The 16,718-nt window shown below is 38.6% G+C and overlaps 1 protein-coding gene across 2 annotated transcripts in view; it reads left to right on the top strand.

Moving 5' to 3' along the window:
• The window catches only part of ADGRG2 (adhesion G protein-coupled receptor G2), a 129,725-nt gene that overhangs the window by 76,644 nt on the left and 36,363 nt on the right, over positions 1-16,718 (top strand). For both annotated transcript variants that reach the window (XM_088833629.1, XM_055438773.2), the window contains exons 5-8: positions 10,457-10,492; positions 13,129-13,167; positions 13,273-13,296; positions 14,739-14,777. In XM_088833629.1, coding sequence (XP_088689755.1) covers positions 10,457-10,492; positions 13,129-13,167; positions 13,273-13,296; positions 14,739-14,777 — 138 coding nt within the window. The remainder of the gene's footprint in view (positions 1-10,456; positions 10,493-13,128; positions 13,168-13,272; positions 13,297-14,738; positions 14,778-16,718) is intronic.

Raw genomic sequence — 16,718 nt, 5'->3', positions numbered from 1 at the left:
TCCTTCATTTTTTAAATGAGGGAACTGAGGCTTGGACAGTTGGAGCCACTTCACATAGCTGAAAAGTAGAAGTGGTAGCATTCTCGAGAGCTGTACCATAAAAAAGACTGAACACTTAAGAACTGATGCTTTCAAGCTGTAGTGCTGGAGAAGACTCTTGTGAGTCCCTTGGACTGTAAGGAGATCAAACCAGTCAATCCTAAAGGAAATCAACCCTGAATATTCATTGGAAGGACTGATGCTGAAGCTCCATTACTTTGGCCACCTGATACAAAGAGCTGACTGATTGGAAAACACCCTGATGCTGGGAAAGATTGAGAGTAAGAGGAAAAGGGGGTGACAGAGGATGAGATGGTTGGATGGCATCACTGACTGAATGGACATGAGTTTGAGCAAACTCTGGGAGACAGTGAAGGACAGGGAAGCCTGGCGTGCTACAGTCCATGGGGTTGCAAAGAGTTGGAGATGACTAAGTGACTGAACAACAACAGCAGCAGCATTGTAGAACTTGGGTCCTTAACTACTCCCTCAATATTTAGTCCCTGAAGCAGTTGAAAATGTTACTTTTACACAATTTTTACTGAAACTTTGCTGTATTCATTTATCTTGTGATGGATTTTTACCTCCAAAGGACTGGATAAAGATTGAGACATCTGAGGAATAAAAGCAATAGTTTCGCTGATTTAATCTATTAAGAAGTAAGTTGATGTTCCAAGAGAACATGCTGTTTGAAACGTACCGAGATGTGGGTACATCTTTACTTCAAGGAAATAAGAAGAAACAGATTGATCTTGGCAAGAAACCTCATGTTCACAAGATCACAGTGCTGTAAAAAACCACCAAGGTAAATTGAGGATGCCTTTGCAATGATGCTTGTGGCAGTTGTGCTTGTTTTTAATGTGTCTTATATGACCTACGCCCTTGCCTCTTCTTTCCCTTTAGGAATGCAAACAACATAAAGTTTGGATTAGTAAAGAACTTTCAGTGATAGAATATTTTTCAAGGTAGAAATTTAAAACTTTCAAGTGAGTTGCATAATATCACTAAAATGTAAACTGCGGCCAGGGGTTTTGTTTTATTCCCTGCTTATATTTTATTCCCTGCTTTATACCCCCAGTGTCTCGTATACAGTAGGCCTTGAAAAATTGGAATAAATGACCAAGCTTTGGGCAAATCCCTTCATGTTCCTGAGATTATTCCCTCCCTTGTAGACTGAGGGACTTGGACTGATTTGGTATCTAGTCTTTTCCAGACCTATGGCTTATGTTGTAATACTTTTCTTCCAGTGAACTCCAAGTCCTAAAAGATAATATCTTTCAAATGATTTAAGTAAAATTTTCCTCCCTTTTTTGTGTTGAGCAAAGACAACAGAAATAACTGTATCCAGTGTTTGTGATCAGCAGTAGAAAACCAGGAGAAAGCTAATTTCAAATAAAGATCACACACTTTCCTCATGCATCCTATGGTGGGTAAATAAACGATTTTTGAAGTAAAGAAATATGGTGTAAGTGACTACCTTTGCCACTTTTCTGGATTTACAATATCCTACTGGGTCAGCTCAAGTCTCCTTCACCTGTGAAATGGTTTCTGTGAACTTCCATTTCCTGATGTGTAATACAAAATGATGGAACCCATGGTCTTTGTAGGAAATGTTGCTAAGCTAAGGAAACTTGCATTAGACACAGTGTTGTAGTAGATACTCTGACTATTTAAGCATTAGTGAATAGATAGGAATGTTTTAGAATTAGAATGGAAATGACATCATACAAGTCTTAGAAACTACATGATTTTTAAAAAATGCTCCTCTGAAAATTATTTATATCACATTAAGAAAAACATTTGCATTAAGAAAAACATTTGCATTAAGAAAAACAGTTTATTATATAAACTTTATCCAAGGACACAAAATCATATAGGTGGAAACTGTGATAAAAATACTTTGTAAATGTAATATAATTTCATTTAAAATAGTTGCCCCCATTTTACAGATGAATAAATAGAAGCAGAGAGATGCCAGAAATTTACTCATGGCAGAGTCAGCATTTTAACCTCTCCCTTAAGAGCCTAGTCTCTTATTCACATTTAAAGTCAGTTAAGGAGGCATGCTCATTCATCCTTTGGAAATAGAGTAGTCTGGATCACTCTCTCAGGGAAGATGATATTTGAGCAATATTTGAAAGAGACACCAGGGCAAACCAAGAGGGCAAACCAAGAGGTTCTCTATGGCAAAAGTATTTCAGGCAGAGGGAGCAGCAAGTGCAAAGGCCCTGAGGTGACGCTATGCTTGGTGTGTTGATGAGACAGCTGGGATGCCAGAGTGACTGAGGGGAGGGCCAGGGAGCTGAGGTCTGGATGGAGGGCCATGTTTCACGGGCATGGAGGTAGATTCCATGAAGATGCCTGGACATAATGCCAGCATTCGATAGAGGCACACTCCCTCGCTGCCTCTTGAAGCACTAAGCAGCATTTACATATCAGACTAAAAAGCTCCAGAAGCTATGAGCCTTTAGAAGTAGAGTGAACCCAAGTCGTGGCTAGCATTTTACAATGGAAAGCACAACCCAAGTACTCCATTATCTGCACTGGCCTTGACCAGAAGCCTAGATTACTGTCTATATGTCTTAACTGCACAGACACTGGGAAGTGGGGGATGATGCTGTCATATCCCTCACCTGTCAGAAATAGTTTACTTCAAGACTCTCCTCCTTCCTAAAGTGCACATCCTTCCTGGTGGAGCAGGGTGGATGGCCAGCAGATCAGTGGCCCATCGTTGTTTTAGATCACAGCCCAAGGTGAGAAGCAGCCCAATGTAGTAGGGCTGGAAAGGCTAGGTTCAGACCCTAGCTCTATCCCTTTCCATGTTATTTGACCTCCCTGTGCCTCAGCTTCCCCATCTGTAAAATGGGGATTACTTTCCAAGTAATATTTTCATGAGGACTGTGAGATAATATTAAAGTGCCGGGTCATAGTAATGCTGTATACATGCTTGTTAACTTAAAATAGACTTTCTTTTGGGACTCTATTCTTCCCGGAAAAAAAATGCATGTAAATACACACAAAATGTATCTCCTAGATTGTCTGCTAGATTTATTAACCCCTGAAAGAGACCAGATCAGCTCTGGAGTGGTTCTCCTATCCTCACCCAGGAGAGGAGCAAGACCCAGAGGCTGGGGGATCAAGAACACATTTCACTCTTCCCAATTTGTCCAAGGCCCACCTACAATTGCCAGTTGTTTGCACTTGGGGAAATTCCATCAGCTAGGAGCTGAAGTTTTCTTTAGTGATGTCATTATTAATTGTTTAATAAAAACGTTATGTCAGTATTTATTGAGCACTGTGACGTGAGATGGTCACAGTTCAAGTAAACACATTTCGGTTGTGTCACTGTAGAAATGTTTTCATTCATTTTGTCTGTTATATAGTAAAGTCTGAAAAATATGCTTCTTGGAAGAGTCCTTGAGAGTTAGTATCATAAAAAATATTGTTTTGTTTGGGGTTCCCATATAAGAGTGCCTAAGGCGTGGTACCTTGTTTTGAATCATCTCATTGAAACAGTAATTCAATCCAGAGAAGGACTGTCACTGGATTACAAATTTTAGTTGGGTCTAAAATATTCATGCTAACGGGTCTAGTCATTCTTTTTAGATCCACTCCTAAAAGATTAAGCCTTTATCTTTCCCATCCAACTTGGGGTGGGGTGATGTGCTGGGAGTAAAGAGTTATTACAACAGTCTCGGGTATAAAGACAACCAACTGTCTCCCATTTGAAGTCTTACATTTCCCACATATCAAATAGCAGAAGAAAAAGAAAAACCTCAGAAACCTCACACATGACCTTGTATGACTTTGGTGCAGGTTGTTTTGAGTTGATACCAGGAATCAGGAGTGAGGGAGCAGGAAGAGAGCATTAGGAACACAGGAAAGGTCAATAAAGGTATAGTATTGAGATCGTTGTGGCAGGAGATGCTTGTTTGTTTGAATAGCCATTTTTGTGTTCCTTTGGAAGATATGTTCGGCAAGGTGGAGTGACAGTTGTGGTTACTACTCCAGAGGGCAGATTCTGAGCAGTAGCCATCTAAGAAGTATTAAGTCATTCCTTCATGGACTCTGCCTCACTGCTTTCAGATCTGCCCATCTTTCCCCTGCTGTGCTTTGTATCACAGGGACCTGACCCCTTGCAGTATTTGCATTAAATTCCTGCTCTTGAACTACCTGTCATGTGTTTCTGATAGAGACTCCTTAATGATGTCGTCAGGCAACCCAAACATTTTGAACATCTATCACATACAAAGCTCTGCACTGGATTACCGAAGATAATAAAGCATCAGGCAGTTTAGCATTTAGTTGGGGAAACAAGACATACAAGGGAAAAGTTAAATATTAACAGTGCCCAGTGGTATACACCCAAGTGCTAAGTAAATGGTGGAGTCAGTGAATACACTTTTAAGATAGAGGAGAGAGCCATATCCATCAGTTTCATGCCAGAGCATGCTTTCAAGGACTAGAAAGCTGACAGAGGTCATCTGAAACTTCCAATTTTGGAAGGGTAAAATTTTGGAATTTTATTTGAAATCTGATTTTTAAATGTTGGTAAGTAATTCATACTTTCAAAAACTTCAGTTTGAGTCCCATCATGTGGGCAAGATAGAACAACGGAGCTCAACTGGAATTGTGGCCAGTGGTATGCATTTGGTGGCTGGCTCGCTGAACTGGGGGAGAAGTCAAATGTGAAGAATGTTAGGATCCTTTCCAATTAAGAAGATTCCGGCTCCTAACATTTCACTTAAGTGTGAGGCGATCAAGATCTGGGTTTAGAAGTGGGCAGTGTGCATGGGAAGAAAGAGATGAGAGAGAAATTAGGGAATATTAGTAATAATACTCCACATTTTATGGTCTACAGTTAATCATGGGAAGCAGAATAGAGGCCCAGAGGGTAGCCTCTGAAATCAGACTGCCGGGGTTCAAACCCCAGCTCTACAGAGAATTCTGAGGGAGGCCTGGAACAATTCACAGAACCTTGCCCAGCCTTAGTTTCTCAAACACTAAAAAGGACTGATTCTAAGGAATCCACATATTTCATACAGTTGTTGGCTGATTAAATAATAAAATATGTATGAAGCCCTTCATGTGTCAAGCCTGGCTCACAGGAAGCATCAATCAGTGTTCACTATCATCGCACACATCATTTCTCTTTAATCCTTGCAAAAGCTCGCTGCTATGGTAAGAAGAGTGCATGGGATGGATGACTGGATCTGGGGGTGGGAGGTGGAGAATGGGAAGAGTCAGGAGTGAGACTGGTTCGTAAACTCAGCTATATTGCTGAAACTAACTCTAGGGTTCTGGGCCCTTCACTTTACCCCTGTGGGATTTTTTCTTCACAAAGTGTGGTTCCTTGCAACTCATATTCTCTATAATTTAAAAAAATTGAATTTTTGAGTTAAGAGGAAAAATAATGACTACCCAAAGATGTCCCCTCCTAATACCTGGAACCTTAAATATGTAGCCTTTAAGGGATTTTGCAGACATGATTAAAGATCAGGACTATCTGATGGAGAGATGATCCTGGATAGCCTGGGTGGGCCCAATCTAATCACTTGCATTCTTAAAAGTGGAAGAGAGAGGCAGAAGAGTGATTCAGAGGGATGCTACATGAGAAGGACTCCCCCACCACATCCACTGTAGCTAGCTTTGAAGATGCAGGAATGGAGCATGAGCCAAGAAATGTGGGTGGCTTCTAGAATTGAACTTACAGCCAGCAAGAAAATGAGGACCTGGGTGCTCCAACTGCAAGGAACTTTGATTTATCCAAATAAGGAGGACACACATTTTCCCTCAGCCTCTAGAAGGGAATGCAGGCTGTTGACACCCTGATTTTAGTCTGACAAGACTGACCAGACCAGGTGGACTTCTGACCTGCAGAACTCAAACATAATGAATTTGCATTGTCTTAAACCATTAAATTCATGGTAATTTTTTAAAGCAGCAGCAGGAAACTAACATACTAAAGTTTCCAGCTTAAATTGTTCAGCTGGTGTTACTAAGTCAAGCACACTGCTTGCTGCACAACAGGCCACTAAGTCTACAGACAAGTGTTGAGGCAAGGAATAACAACTATTTGGCAAGACAGCAGACCCGAGAAGATGGCAGACTAATGTCTCAAAATAACCATTTTATGGGGTCTGGATGCCAGGTTCTTTTATAGAACAGAGTTGGGGGAGGTGAAGTAAAGGAAAAATGCCATTTATCTTTAAAAATAGGGGGTATATTAATTTCTTTTCTGCAACCATTCCCAGGTGGGCAGGGTCAGATTGTCTCCCTGATAGCTGAACAAAGGAACTTTAACAGTGAGAAAGAAGAGCAGGGTTCCCTGAGGAAGGCCATTATGTATGATTATATTAACAAAAGCAATGAAAAGCAAAGGTTACAGTCAAAAGAAACAGATCCAACATGGAGTCAAAGTTGTCTATTCCCTGTTAACATTTCCAGCAGTCTATCAAATTCAAGAATGATTAGGTATGGAAATGCTGTGGGGTGATGAGGAACTAATTCTTAGTTATGTAGGGTTGGAGAGGCAATGAGAGTAAGGTGTTCACATGGCAGTACTCAGACCACACTTGGTCATGTGGGATTGGATTTGAGGAAGTGGTGGCAATAACTTTGAAAGAATGTGCCAGGGAGGTGATGTAGGGAAAGAGACTCCATGGAGGAGAGGAGGGGGGAAGTTTCTTGAGTTGCCAGTTCCTCCATTTGACTTCCATTCAAACCTTAGCCATGCCAAACTCCTGTTCATCACAATTGGAATATATGGACTTTGTTTTTAAAAGATCACTAGGGAGTCATATTGAGTAAATTTTATAGACAGATCACAATAATTTTATTTATGGACTTAAATCAACACTTCAATAAATGAATAATGCTTTGAAATTTGCTTTTTCTAAGTTTCCAAAGGAAAGTCTGAAAAATTTAAGTGTTTTTCCTTTCCTTGCTTGTGAATCTTTTTAACAATGGAAATGTTTTGTCTCATAAGAGTGGCATGGAACTCAAATATATGACTCACTGGAAATGCCGATCACCTCTTTGCTAGTAACAAATGGGAAGTGAGTTAGGAGAGAGCCCAAGAGAAACAGAGGCTGATACTCAGGAAAGTGGAAGGCCTATGGGGACATCTCTATGTTGAACCAGGAGGAGTGATGTGGAGCATTATAATGAGAGACAGAAAAAGTGAATAAAATGTTAGTCATTGATAATTGGGCCATTAGAAGGGGGAAAAAAAGCGAAAGGAAAAAAAGTGGACAATAACAATTTAAAAATCTCTAGCTTATATTTACTGGATTCCCTCCCTTCATCAGTGTAGGTCTCTGCTGGGAGCCCTGTAGGCTGGGCTGGTCTAGCCTTTGATCTGGGTTTTGATCAGGTTTTTCTTGAGCGTGAGTCCATGCCTACCACACCTGTCTACCCAGAGATGGCCCAGTAAAGTTCCCTTCTCTACTCTAGCTCTCCTGTTACCCCTGAGTTGTCCATTTCCTCTAGCATCTAAGAAGGAGGTAAAACGCAAATCAGCCCCTTTCCCTGTGGGTACATAGTTCTCATCAAAGGATTTTGCAATGGAGAAGGTAGAAACCATTGGTGACTCAGGTCAGCCACTGGGCAAAATTAAAAAGGAAGCAATATTATCCTGTGTTGTCCTTCCTTCAGCATCACTCTCCATCCCTTTTTCCTGATCTCAGCTTTTCCTCAGTGCTGTTCCCTGTCTGTGCCATGTTCCCACCCCCACTCTACTTCACCTGCCTAAACCAATGTGTCATTTTCAGGTAGCCCATACTGAATGTTGATTCGTCCCAGAAATTTTCAACATGGCTCAGGATGGTAGATCTTTGCTACATGATAAGGCTTCAGCCAACTGGAATTAATTCATTCTAAGCTGTGAATGACTTATTTCCCCTTAGTGCTCCCAGGAGCATTCTCAAAGATAAAATCCTGTTAATGCAACAGACTCTTGGTTGGTGGAATATTAAGGTAGCATGAGGGATATATTGAAGGACTGAGAAGAGGCAGTGCCAATTAAATTAGAGAATCAAGGCACTAACTACTCTGCATTATCCACTTGAACACTCATTCAGTGTGCTTTCAAGCAGAACTGGGTTTTATTTATCCCAGAAAATAATCAGTACCCTAAAATCACTGTGGATGCTGATTGCAGTCAGGAAATTAAAAGACGCTTACTCCTTGGAAGGAAAGTTATGAACAACCTAGACAGCATATTAAAAAGCAGAGACATTACTTTGCCAACCAAGGTCCATCTAGTCAAGGCTATGGTTTTTCCCGTGGTCATGTATGGATGTGATAGTTGGACTGTGAAGAAAGCTGATCGCCGAAGAATTGTTGCTTTTAAAATGTGGTGCTGGAGAAGACTCTTGAGAGTCCCTTGGACTGCAAGGAGATTCAACCAGTCCATCCTAAAGGAAATCAGTCCTGAATATTCATTGGAAGGACTGATACTAAAGCTGAAACTGCAATACTTTGGCCACCTCACGCGTCGAGTTAACTCACTGGAAAAGAGTCTGATGCTAGGAAGAATTGGGGGTGGGAGGAGACGGGGACTACAGAGAATGAGATGGCTGGATGGCATCACCGACTCAATGGACATGAGTTTGAGTGAACTCCGGGAGTTGGTGATGGATAGGGATGCCTGGCGTGCTGTGATTCATGGGGTCGCAAGAGTCGGACATGACTGAGCGACTGAACTGAACTGAACTGAACCACCGTTTAAGGAAAATAGGTTCCCACAAGTTACCAGGTATGTTTCACTGTGCAATTTGAGTTTTTAGTATTCTTTTTAATTGTGTATCAGATACTACTATGGAAATAACCATTCCTTTGTAACTAAAAACAGTTTTAAAATTTATAAGGTAATACCCTTATGTGGGTTAGAGTTTGGGAAAGTAATAGTCATATACTGCAAAGGGCAGTATAAATTGGTTTGTTTTCTGTAGGTCATCTTGGCAATCAAAATTCATGGAATTTCTGAAGGAAATAACTGAGTGTATATGCAAAAATTTACCAAGAGGATTTCTTGCAGCATTTTTGTAATCATTACAAATTTTACACACTAAAATGTCCATAAAAGGATGTTTGTTATCTAAATTAGTGGCACATCCAATCAATGAAATGCAATGCAGTCATCACAAAATTATATTGGGGATAATGGTTAATGATACAGCACAATGTTTAGGATATAGTGTTATGAGAAAAATCATGTTACAAATACAAATTTGTGACATGATCTTATTGTACATTTTTGTTGCTCAGTCGTATTCGACTCTTTGCGACCCCATGAACTGTAGCACACCAGGCTTCCCTGTCCTTCACTATCTCCCAGAGTTTGCTCAAACTCACGTCCACTGAGTCAATGATACCATCCAACCATCTCATTCTCTGTCACCGCCTTCTCCTCCTGCCCTCAATCTTTCTCAGCATTGGGGTCTTTTCCAGTGAGTCAGCTCTTCCCATCAGGTGGCCAAAGTATTGGAACTTCAGCTTTAGCATCAGTCCTTCCAGTGAATATTCAGGGTTGATTTCCTTTAGGATTGACTGGTTTGATCTCCTTACAGTCCAAGGGACTTGCTAGAGTCTTCTCCAGCACCACAAATTTATATGTATTATCTCTGAATGGTGAAATTATAGGTCATTTTAATTTTCTTCTTTTTGTTTATCTGTGTTTTCTGAAGTTTCTCTAATAAGTGTATTCATTTTCATTGAGGAAAAATAGAATTACTTTTCTTCTAAGGAATCTGAGCATCCTTTCAAAATAAATAACTCAGCAGTTCTTATAGTTTTTATACCCAGAGACGTTTGATCTAGTTTAACTCAGAATAAATAAGTGGTTTAATAGAGGTATAAATTCTGTGCTAATAGGTATAAAAAAGAAATATAGTTAAGAGAAGTTTAATTTATGCAGGTATAGACATTTACACATTCAATGAACATTACCAACAGCCAAAGTTCTTAGTCATCATTTTTAGTTTAAAATGTACTAGCCCATTATATAACAAATATATAGAGCACTGTCAATAGTTAAATTGGAACAATTGCTTCACCAGAGATAAATCTTTTTGGAGAATTGATAAAACTGATTGTTGAAAATAATAGTAAAATATCATACTGCCCTCTTTTGGTAGCTATTTGTAATTCATTTTACATTCACTCCCATTAAAGATGTTAATGTACAAATTCATGCACTAACTAAACCAATTTTGTTGATTTAAAATTTTTTTCATTGAAGTGTAGTTGATTTACAGTCAATGTTGTGTAAAAATAGCAAAGTGATTCAGCTATATATTCCTTTTCAAATTCTTTATAGGTTATTATATTGAATATTGTTCCCTGTGTTATACAGTAGGTCCTTGTTGTTTATCTACAAACTAAACTAACTTTAAATCACCTTTTTCCTCAACAGAACATGCTTACAATTCCAGTTTGCTGTCACCATCTGGTAAGATTGTTATTTCATGACTTTGGGGGCATTTCAGGAAAATATTCTAAAAGTTCTCCATGCAATGTCAGATCCAGAAAAATTGTTTTCTTGCATGAAGCTTAATTAAATTCTGTCATTAAACCTACACCTGAGAAATCAATAGCAAAAGACAACAGGACAGGCATACCTATCCCCCCACATTGTTAGGCAGCTGGCGACTAAATTGGATTTTCATCACAGCAGCTACTAATGTTTTTCCATGTTCTTTTTAGTATTCTAGTTCATAAGTCTCCTGAAGAGTATCAAGAACATAAACATGCTGAATGTTCCTATAGAGCATTGCAATGTTCTCTTAAATAGACTTCCTTAGCACCACACTAAATGAATATCTTTCAAAAGGGTTAGGACTCATGAGAATGGGAAGGCAAATGAATTAAAAAATTTATAGCTGGGACCCACCTTGGCAGGAACCAGGAACAGAACCTACATTTGAGACTGTCGGCTGTAATGGGACCTCAGGGATAAAGTGGTTCCTCCATCCCTTAGTTAATGACACAGTGATGCCTGTAATAGTTGAGTAACTTATTTAATTTCACATAGCCTTTTGCCTCAAGAGGCAGCAGGTAGTTTCTCTGACTCCTCCTTCTGTATTTCTCTCTTTCTGTAACATATATGTTAACAATCTTTTGTTACAGAACAATCTATTTTTTTTTTTTTTGTATAAGGAGTGAGTCAACTCATGTTCTGTCCTTAGTTGCATGAAAATGAGTTTCTACTGTTATTAATTCATTCACTTAAATTAGTAATCACTGTTACTGCTCATGCACATACTTCATGCCTAGGAGACTTCCAACACTCATTCTGTTTCCAGTCTTACAGTATGCTGCTGCTGCTAAACCACTTCAGTGGTGTCCGACTCTGTGTGACTCCATAGACGGCAGCCCGCCAGGCTGCCCCATCCCTGGGATTCTCCAGGCAAGAACACTGGAGTGGGTTGTCATTTCCTTCTCCAGTCTTACAGTATAGGGATCATCATATTCACGTTCTAGATGAGGAAACTGATGGTCAGACAGGATGAAACTTGCTCATTCTCTGGAGCTACACAACTTGGGTTTGAATTTGGCCACTACCCTCCCATCTCCATTGCTAGCTGTGTGACTTTGGACAAGTTCCTTCACCTTACTGTGCCTCAGTTTCTTCATCTATAAATAGGGGAGAATAACAGTACTTACTTCATAGGGAAGTTGTGAAAATGAAATGAGATAACACATGTGCCCGGCACAGAGTAAACCCTCAGCAAGTAATAATGATTGTTATTATTAAGTCATCAGGCAAAGATTCAGACCCAGGATGGCAAATCTCCAAAGCCCAAGCTCTTTTTACTAAGCTAGTTTCCTCCTTCGTTGTTACACTTCTAAGATAAAATGAATCACTGTATTTTTCTTGTGCTTCATTAGCCTTCTTAGACTTAATCATAGTGATATCTTTGCAAAGCCCTGTTTGTATGGAATGAGGTCGGGGTTTGGAAGCATACATGGATGCTAGGCACAATCTTGGGGCTCAAGGGGGAAAGCCAGCACACATCCAGGGATGGACAGACAGCTGTGCCTGCAGGCCTCTTTGGGTGGTGTCACCATTCAGAAAAATGAGTAGTCATTCATTAAAACCCAGCTTTGGCCAATTATATTGTTCTGCCCCCAAAATAAAGGATTCTGTATTCACACTTTGAATGTTGTTGCTCAAGAACTGCCTTGCTTCTCAAGAAATATATTTGGTAAATTTTAAAAATGTAGTTAAATAAATAAATGAAAGAACTAAAAAAATGTAGTAAATGACAAAATTTGGAAGCAATAATGTAGGACAGACAGGGTGTGTGTGTTTCAGCCAACGCATGAGTGGTCTAAAACAGACAGGCCAGCCAAGTTCCTTGACACACCCAGATGTTGTCTTACCAACTGAATGTCAGGCTCCCTACTGCAAAGCTTGTTTTAGTTGTAAACTGTTTATTTGCCCTGTGTATATGGAGAGGTCAAGCTATTGGATCTTTTTAATATTTAAACATGCAAAGAGTGTGTAATTGACCGACCTCTTAGTGTAAGTGGAGTTATTCCACAGGAAATTTACAGTCTGATTGATTGCCTTAATAGCAGCCGTATTTTAAAATAACTTACCAGGAAATTATGTTAGGTAGTACACTATTGAGTGATAGCAATGTTGTTTTTTTAAATCCTAAATTCACTGTGAGTAGAATTACCAGGTGTGATTATAAACAGAGTAGAACCTATGTGTCAAATTATTAAATTATAACATGTCTAGAACTGTCTGGCTGAAAAAAATTTGATAATACTTTGTTGTGGTCCCTAAACTTATTTCTATAATATTCTATAGGTCACAGCCGACTCTGCAGTCATGAGTCTTATGTTGGCTGTGAAATGAAACAGTTATATTTATTTCATCTCCTAGGTCCTTTCTTTGTGATTTTCTGATAAAATGTATATTCACTGAGTGTTTATGGGACTTACAGATTTAACTAGATATTGGTCTGATAGCGTGTTGTCTACTTTTCATAATTATATCTCAAAAGTTCTAACTCCTTAAAATTCAGTAAATAAATTTGTTTCAAAGTATTTATTGGAATTTTTTTTCTCCTGCAGCTGAATCATCTCTCGTTGATTTTGTCCCCTACTCCAATGGTACTCCAGGCAAGATTTTGAAAAAAATTAACCTAGATTTACCCCAACTTATTAAGTTTTGATTTAATTATACTTTTGTCTTATCTTTTTTCTTTGGGATAAAAGAGGTTGAAACTACAAGCCTAAATGGTAAGAAGTTTTCTAAAGCAAGTAAAAATTGAACCCTTAATATAATGAATGAATGTGTAATGAATGACGTTGAAAGCTTCCTTATTCAAATAACAAACATGAACACAAAAAATCCCCCAGACCCTCAATCCTGGAGAGCAACCTAGACTTTCTAGTTTATCATGGAGGGAGAACAGTGTCTGCCACTCCAACTATTCTCTGGAAGGAAAGAACTATCAATCACATTTTGAGAGCCTTCCTTACTTTTCTGAACCATGCCAACACACTGTCCAGGACAGCTGGTTTAAATGGGAAAAGCACATCCAGTGACTTTAATATGATTCAGCCTGGAGTTAGAGGCACAGAGTGTTCAAAGACAGCCTTTTACAGATGATTTTATCAGTTTTTAAATAGTATCAAATACCAAAAAAACAAAAAAACAAAAAACCCCAACACTCTGGCTTCAGGAAAAGAGCAAAGAATTGGGCTGAATTCGAGGGAGGTGGGCAAGGCAGCACACTCTGTTCCCTTCCTCTGTGGGTAGACAGCTTCCATCTTACTGCAGTCAAAACCCAACACTGCACAGTCCCTTAGTTAAGATGAAATCTCACCATGTGGTTGGTGGTTAAGGAGCTAAACAATTAGAGATGCAATGCATGCTGATCAAAACTGGTTTAAATTCACATTTGGTCCAGTGGGAAGGGCCAGACATTATCATTTTTATGTGCAATTACTTTTTTATAGTGAAAGAACATCTTCAAAATCACTTTGGCAATAGTTTTTAGATCCCATTTATGTGGGTTTTTTTTTAAAAAAGTATGATAATGCATATCTTTTTTCCCCTTTAAGTTTCATCCAGAATAATAAATTTAGAAGGATTTTCATTTAAAGAAATACCAGTAGGGTAGATTTTAAGTAAAACAAGATCAAAATGAGATTACCTTAAAAATTAGTTGAATACCATGTTCAAGATCCCCGAATTTAAAGTAGAATTCCTTAAAGATTGCTTTATAAGAGTATACCATTAGGTACAAATGCATTAAGCATCTGCAGGGCTATGTATTAAAGTTAGTACTAACTGTAGAAGTGTCATATCCCTTAGGGACTTTCATTATGATAGAGAAAAAAGGGGATAAAATATTAAGCAACATCAATGAGTTTATTTAAACCTAGTAATTATAGGAGTGTTGCTATGTTTTAGGTACATAACGTGTGTTCAGGAAACACATTTTTAAATGAATGAATGCTTCTCAGGCATTGTCTTTGGGAGTTGGGGAGTAGATAGAGTGTGGTAAGGGGGTGGGCAGCAAATACATTTGCTAGTGTCAATTGGCTTTTGCAAAACTCTCTTAATTAACTTCTCCAGGTTTTTAGGGAAAGTGAAATGTTTAAAGAACCTATGAAGATGCATGTATTTGTTAATCATGCCAATAATTGTGCTAATTTTTATTATTTTATTTCAGATGCTACTTCAAGTGTGTTATCTACTTTGAACAAAACAGGTAATGTTAAGTTATTTCTGAATATAATAACTTGTCTTCTGTGGCTTCTTGAGTTTCTCACTGTGTTCCTCTGGGTTAGTAAAGGTTATCTCCTTGCCCATTTCCTATGACTCCAACTGTTGACTTATTACTCATTTTACTTTGACCCTGAATATAGTTCTGGTGTCACCATACTTCTGAGCTTCCAAACTCTTATGGCAATAGCATTCCATTTAAAATAACATTTATTATTTTTCTGATTGTAGTAGTAATTCATCTTAACTCATGAAAATGAATATAGAAAAATGCAAAGAGGAAAATTATAATCATTTTTAATATTACTTTCCTAAGACTATTACTGATAATAATTTGGTATATTTCCATTCACTATCACATATACATATATAGTATGTATATGTGTATAACAAAATTGTCATAGTTGACATAAATTTTTATATTTTGCCCTTTGACTTCATACTAAGCTATAAGTATTTTCTAGCATCCATTACTGGAGAAGGAAATGGCAACCCACTCCAGTGTTCTTGCCTGGAGAATCCCAGGGATGGGGGAGCCTGGTGGGCTTCCGTCTATGGGGTCACACAGAGTCGGACACGACTGAAGTGACTTAGCAGCAGCAGCAGCATCCGTTACTGCTTTTTTGCTTCAATTGATTTTATTTATTTATTTTTGCTACTTCTTTGATTTTTTTAATTGAAGGATAATTGCTTTACAGAATTTTGTGGTTTTCTGTCAAACATCAACATGCATCAGCCATAGGTACACCCATGTCCCCTCCCTCCTGAACCTCCCTCCCATCTCCCTCTCACCCTTCTAGATTGTCACAGAGCCCCTGTTCAGCATCTGTAACTATTAGTGACTTGATAATATTCCATCTTGTACCATATGTGAACACTAAATTTGTTTTTACTTTTCAAATAGAAATTGTTGCAGTGAATATCCTTGTACCAATATCTTTGCATTCCTCCCTGATTTCTGTAGAATGCACTTCAAGGATTGGGCTTATTTAGGTCAGCATTATGAATATTTTAAGGCCCTTGACACCTACTACGCAGTTACCTTCTAGAAAAGTTGTACCCAACAACATTCCTGCCAGCAGTGGATGAGAATGTCTGTGTAACTGTACCTTTGCCCAGGGCTGAGACTATGTCATATTATTATATCTTCCTCTCAATTCCATAGGTTCCATTTTGCATTTTTTATTTGTGAGTCTGAAGAACTTTCTTCCCTAAAAGCACTTTCTTTTTTCACTAGAACCAGGAGTTCATTTCACAGTTGTGTTTTATTTACTCTGGAAAGGAATGTATTGGAGCAAGCAATATATTTAAAGGAGTCTTAATGCAAAATGCTGTCAGCCTTTATGATTACCACCAGTCATTGCCCATGGCTCTTTCACATACTGAAACAGAAACTCGTCAATAACGTATATAGAAATGAGATTTCTGAAACTCAGAATACCATCATCATTAAGTGCTCCTCCACGATCTGACCTTGATGTTTTCCTCAGAACTTGCCACTAACCCTAGGAGACAGACCTTCTTAGCAAGTCTGTGCCCTGAACACAGTCTCTTACATCATCCTTACAGTAAGGATTTATGAGCCTGATTCTCTCTTCACTGGAAACCGAGCCATGGGCTCTGTCTACAGAGTGTGTTGGGAAGGTATTTCTAAGGTTTGCTTCCTCAGAGTATGTTAATATTTGCCTGTGAATCAAGACTTTGAACAATTCTCTCCTGGTTCTGCTATGAGCTTATTGTATGACTGTAGTTGGATATTCTCTACCTCTCTGAGGATAATTTTATCTGTCAGTAATATTACATTATTGTTATTTTAATGCCTTAAGAAAATAGCAGGATACTTCACAATATTAGAGTATCGTAGCAATATTTTCCATCTTGTGTTTACTGTTTACATTAATTTTCATTCTGAATTGCCCTCTCTTTA

The sequence above is a fragment of the Moschus berezovskii genome, chromosome X, assembly GCF_049115385.1.
Source record: "Moschus berezovskii isolate FMDL1 chromosome X, NW_MosBer_1.0, whole genome shotgun sequence".
Classification (NCBI taxonomy): Eukaryota; Metazoa; Chordata; class Mammalia; order Artiodactyla; family Moschidae; genus Moschus; species Moschus berezovskii.
The sequence above is the reverse complement of the archived record's forward strand: the minus strand, read 5'-3'. Positions and strand labels throughout refer to the sequence as shown.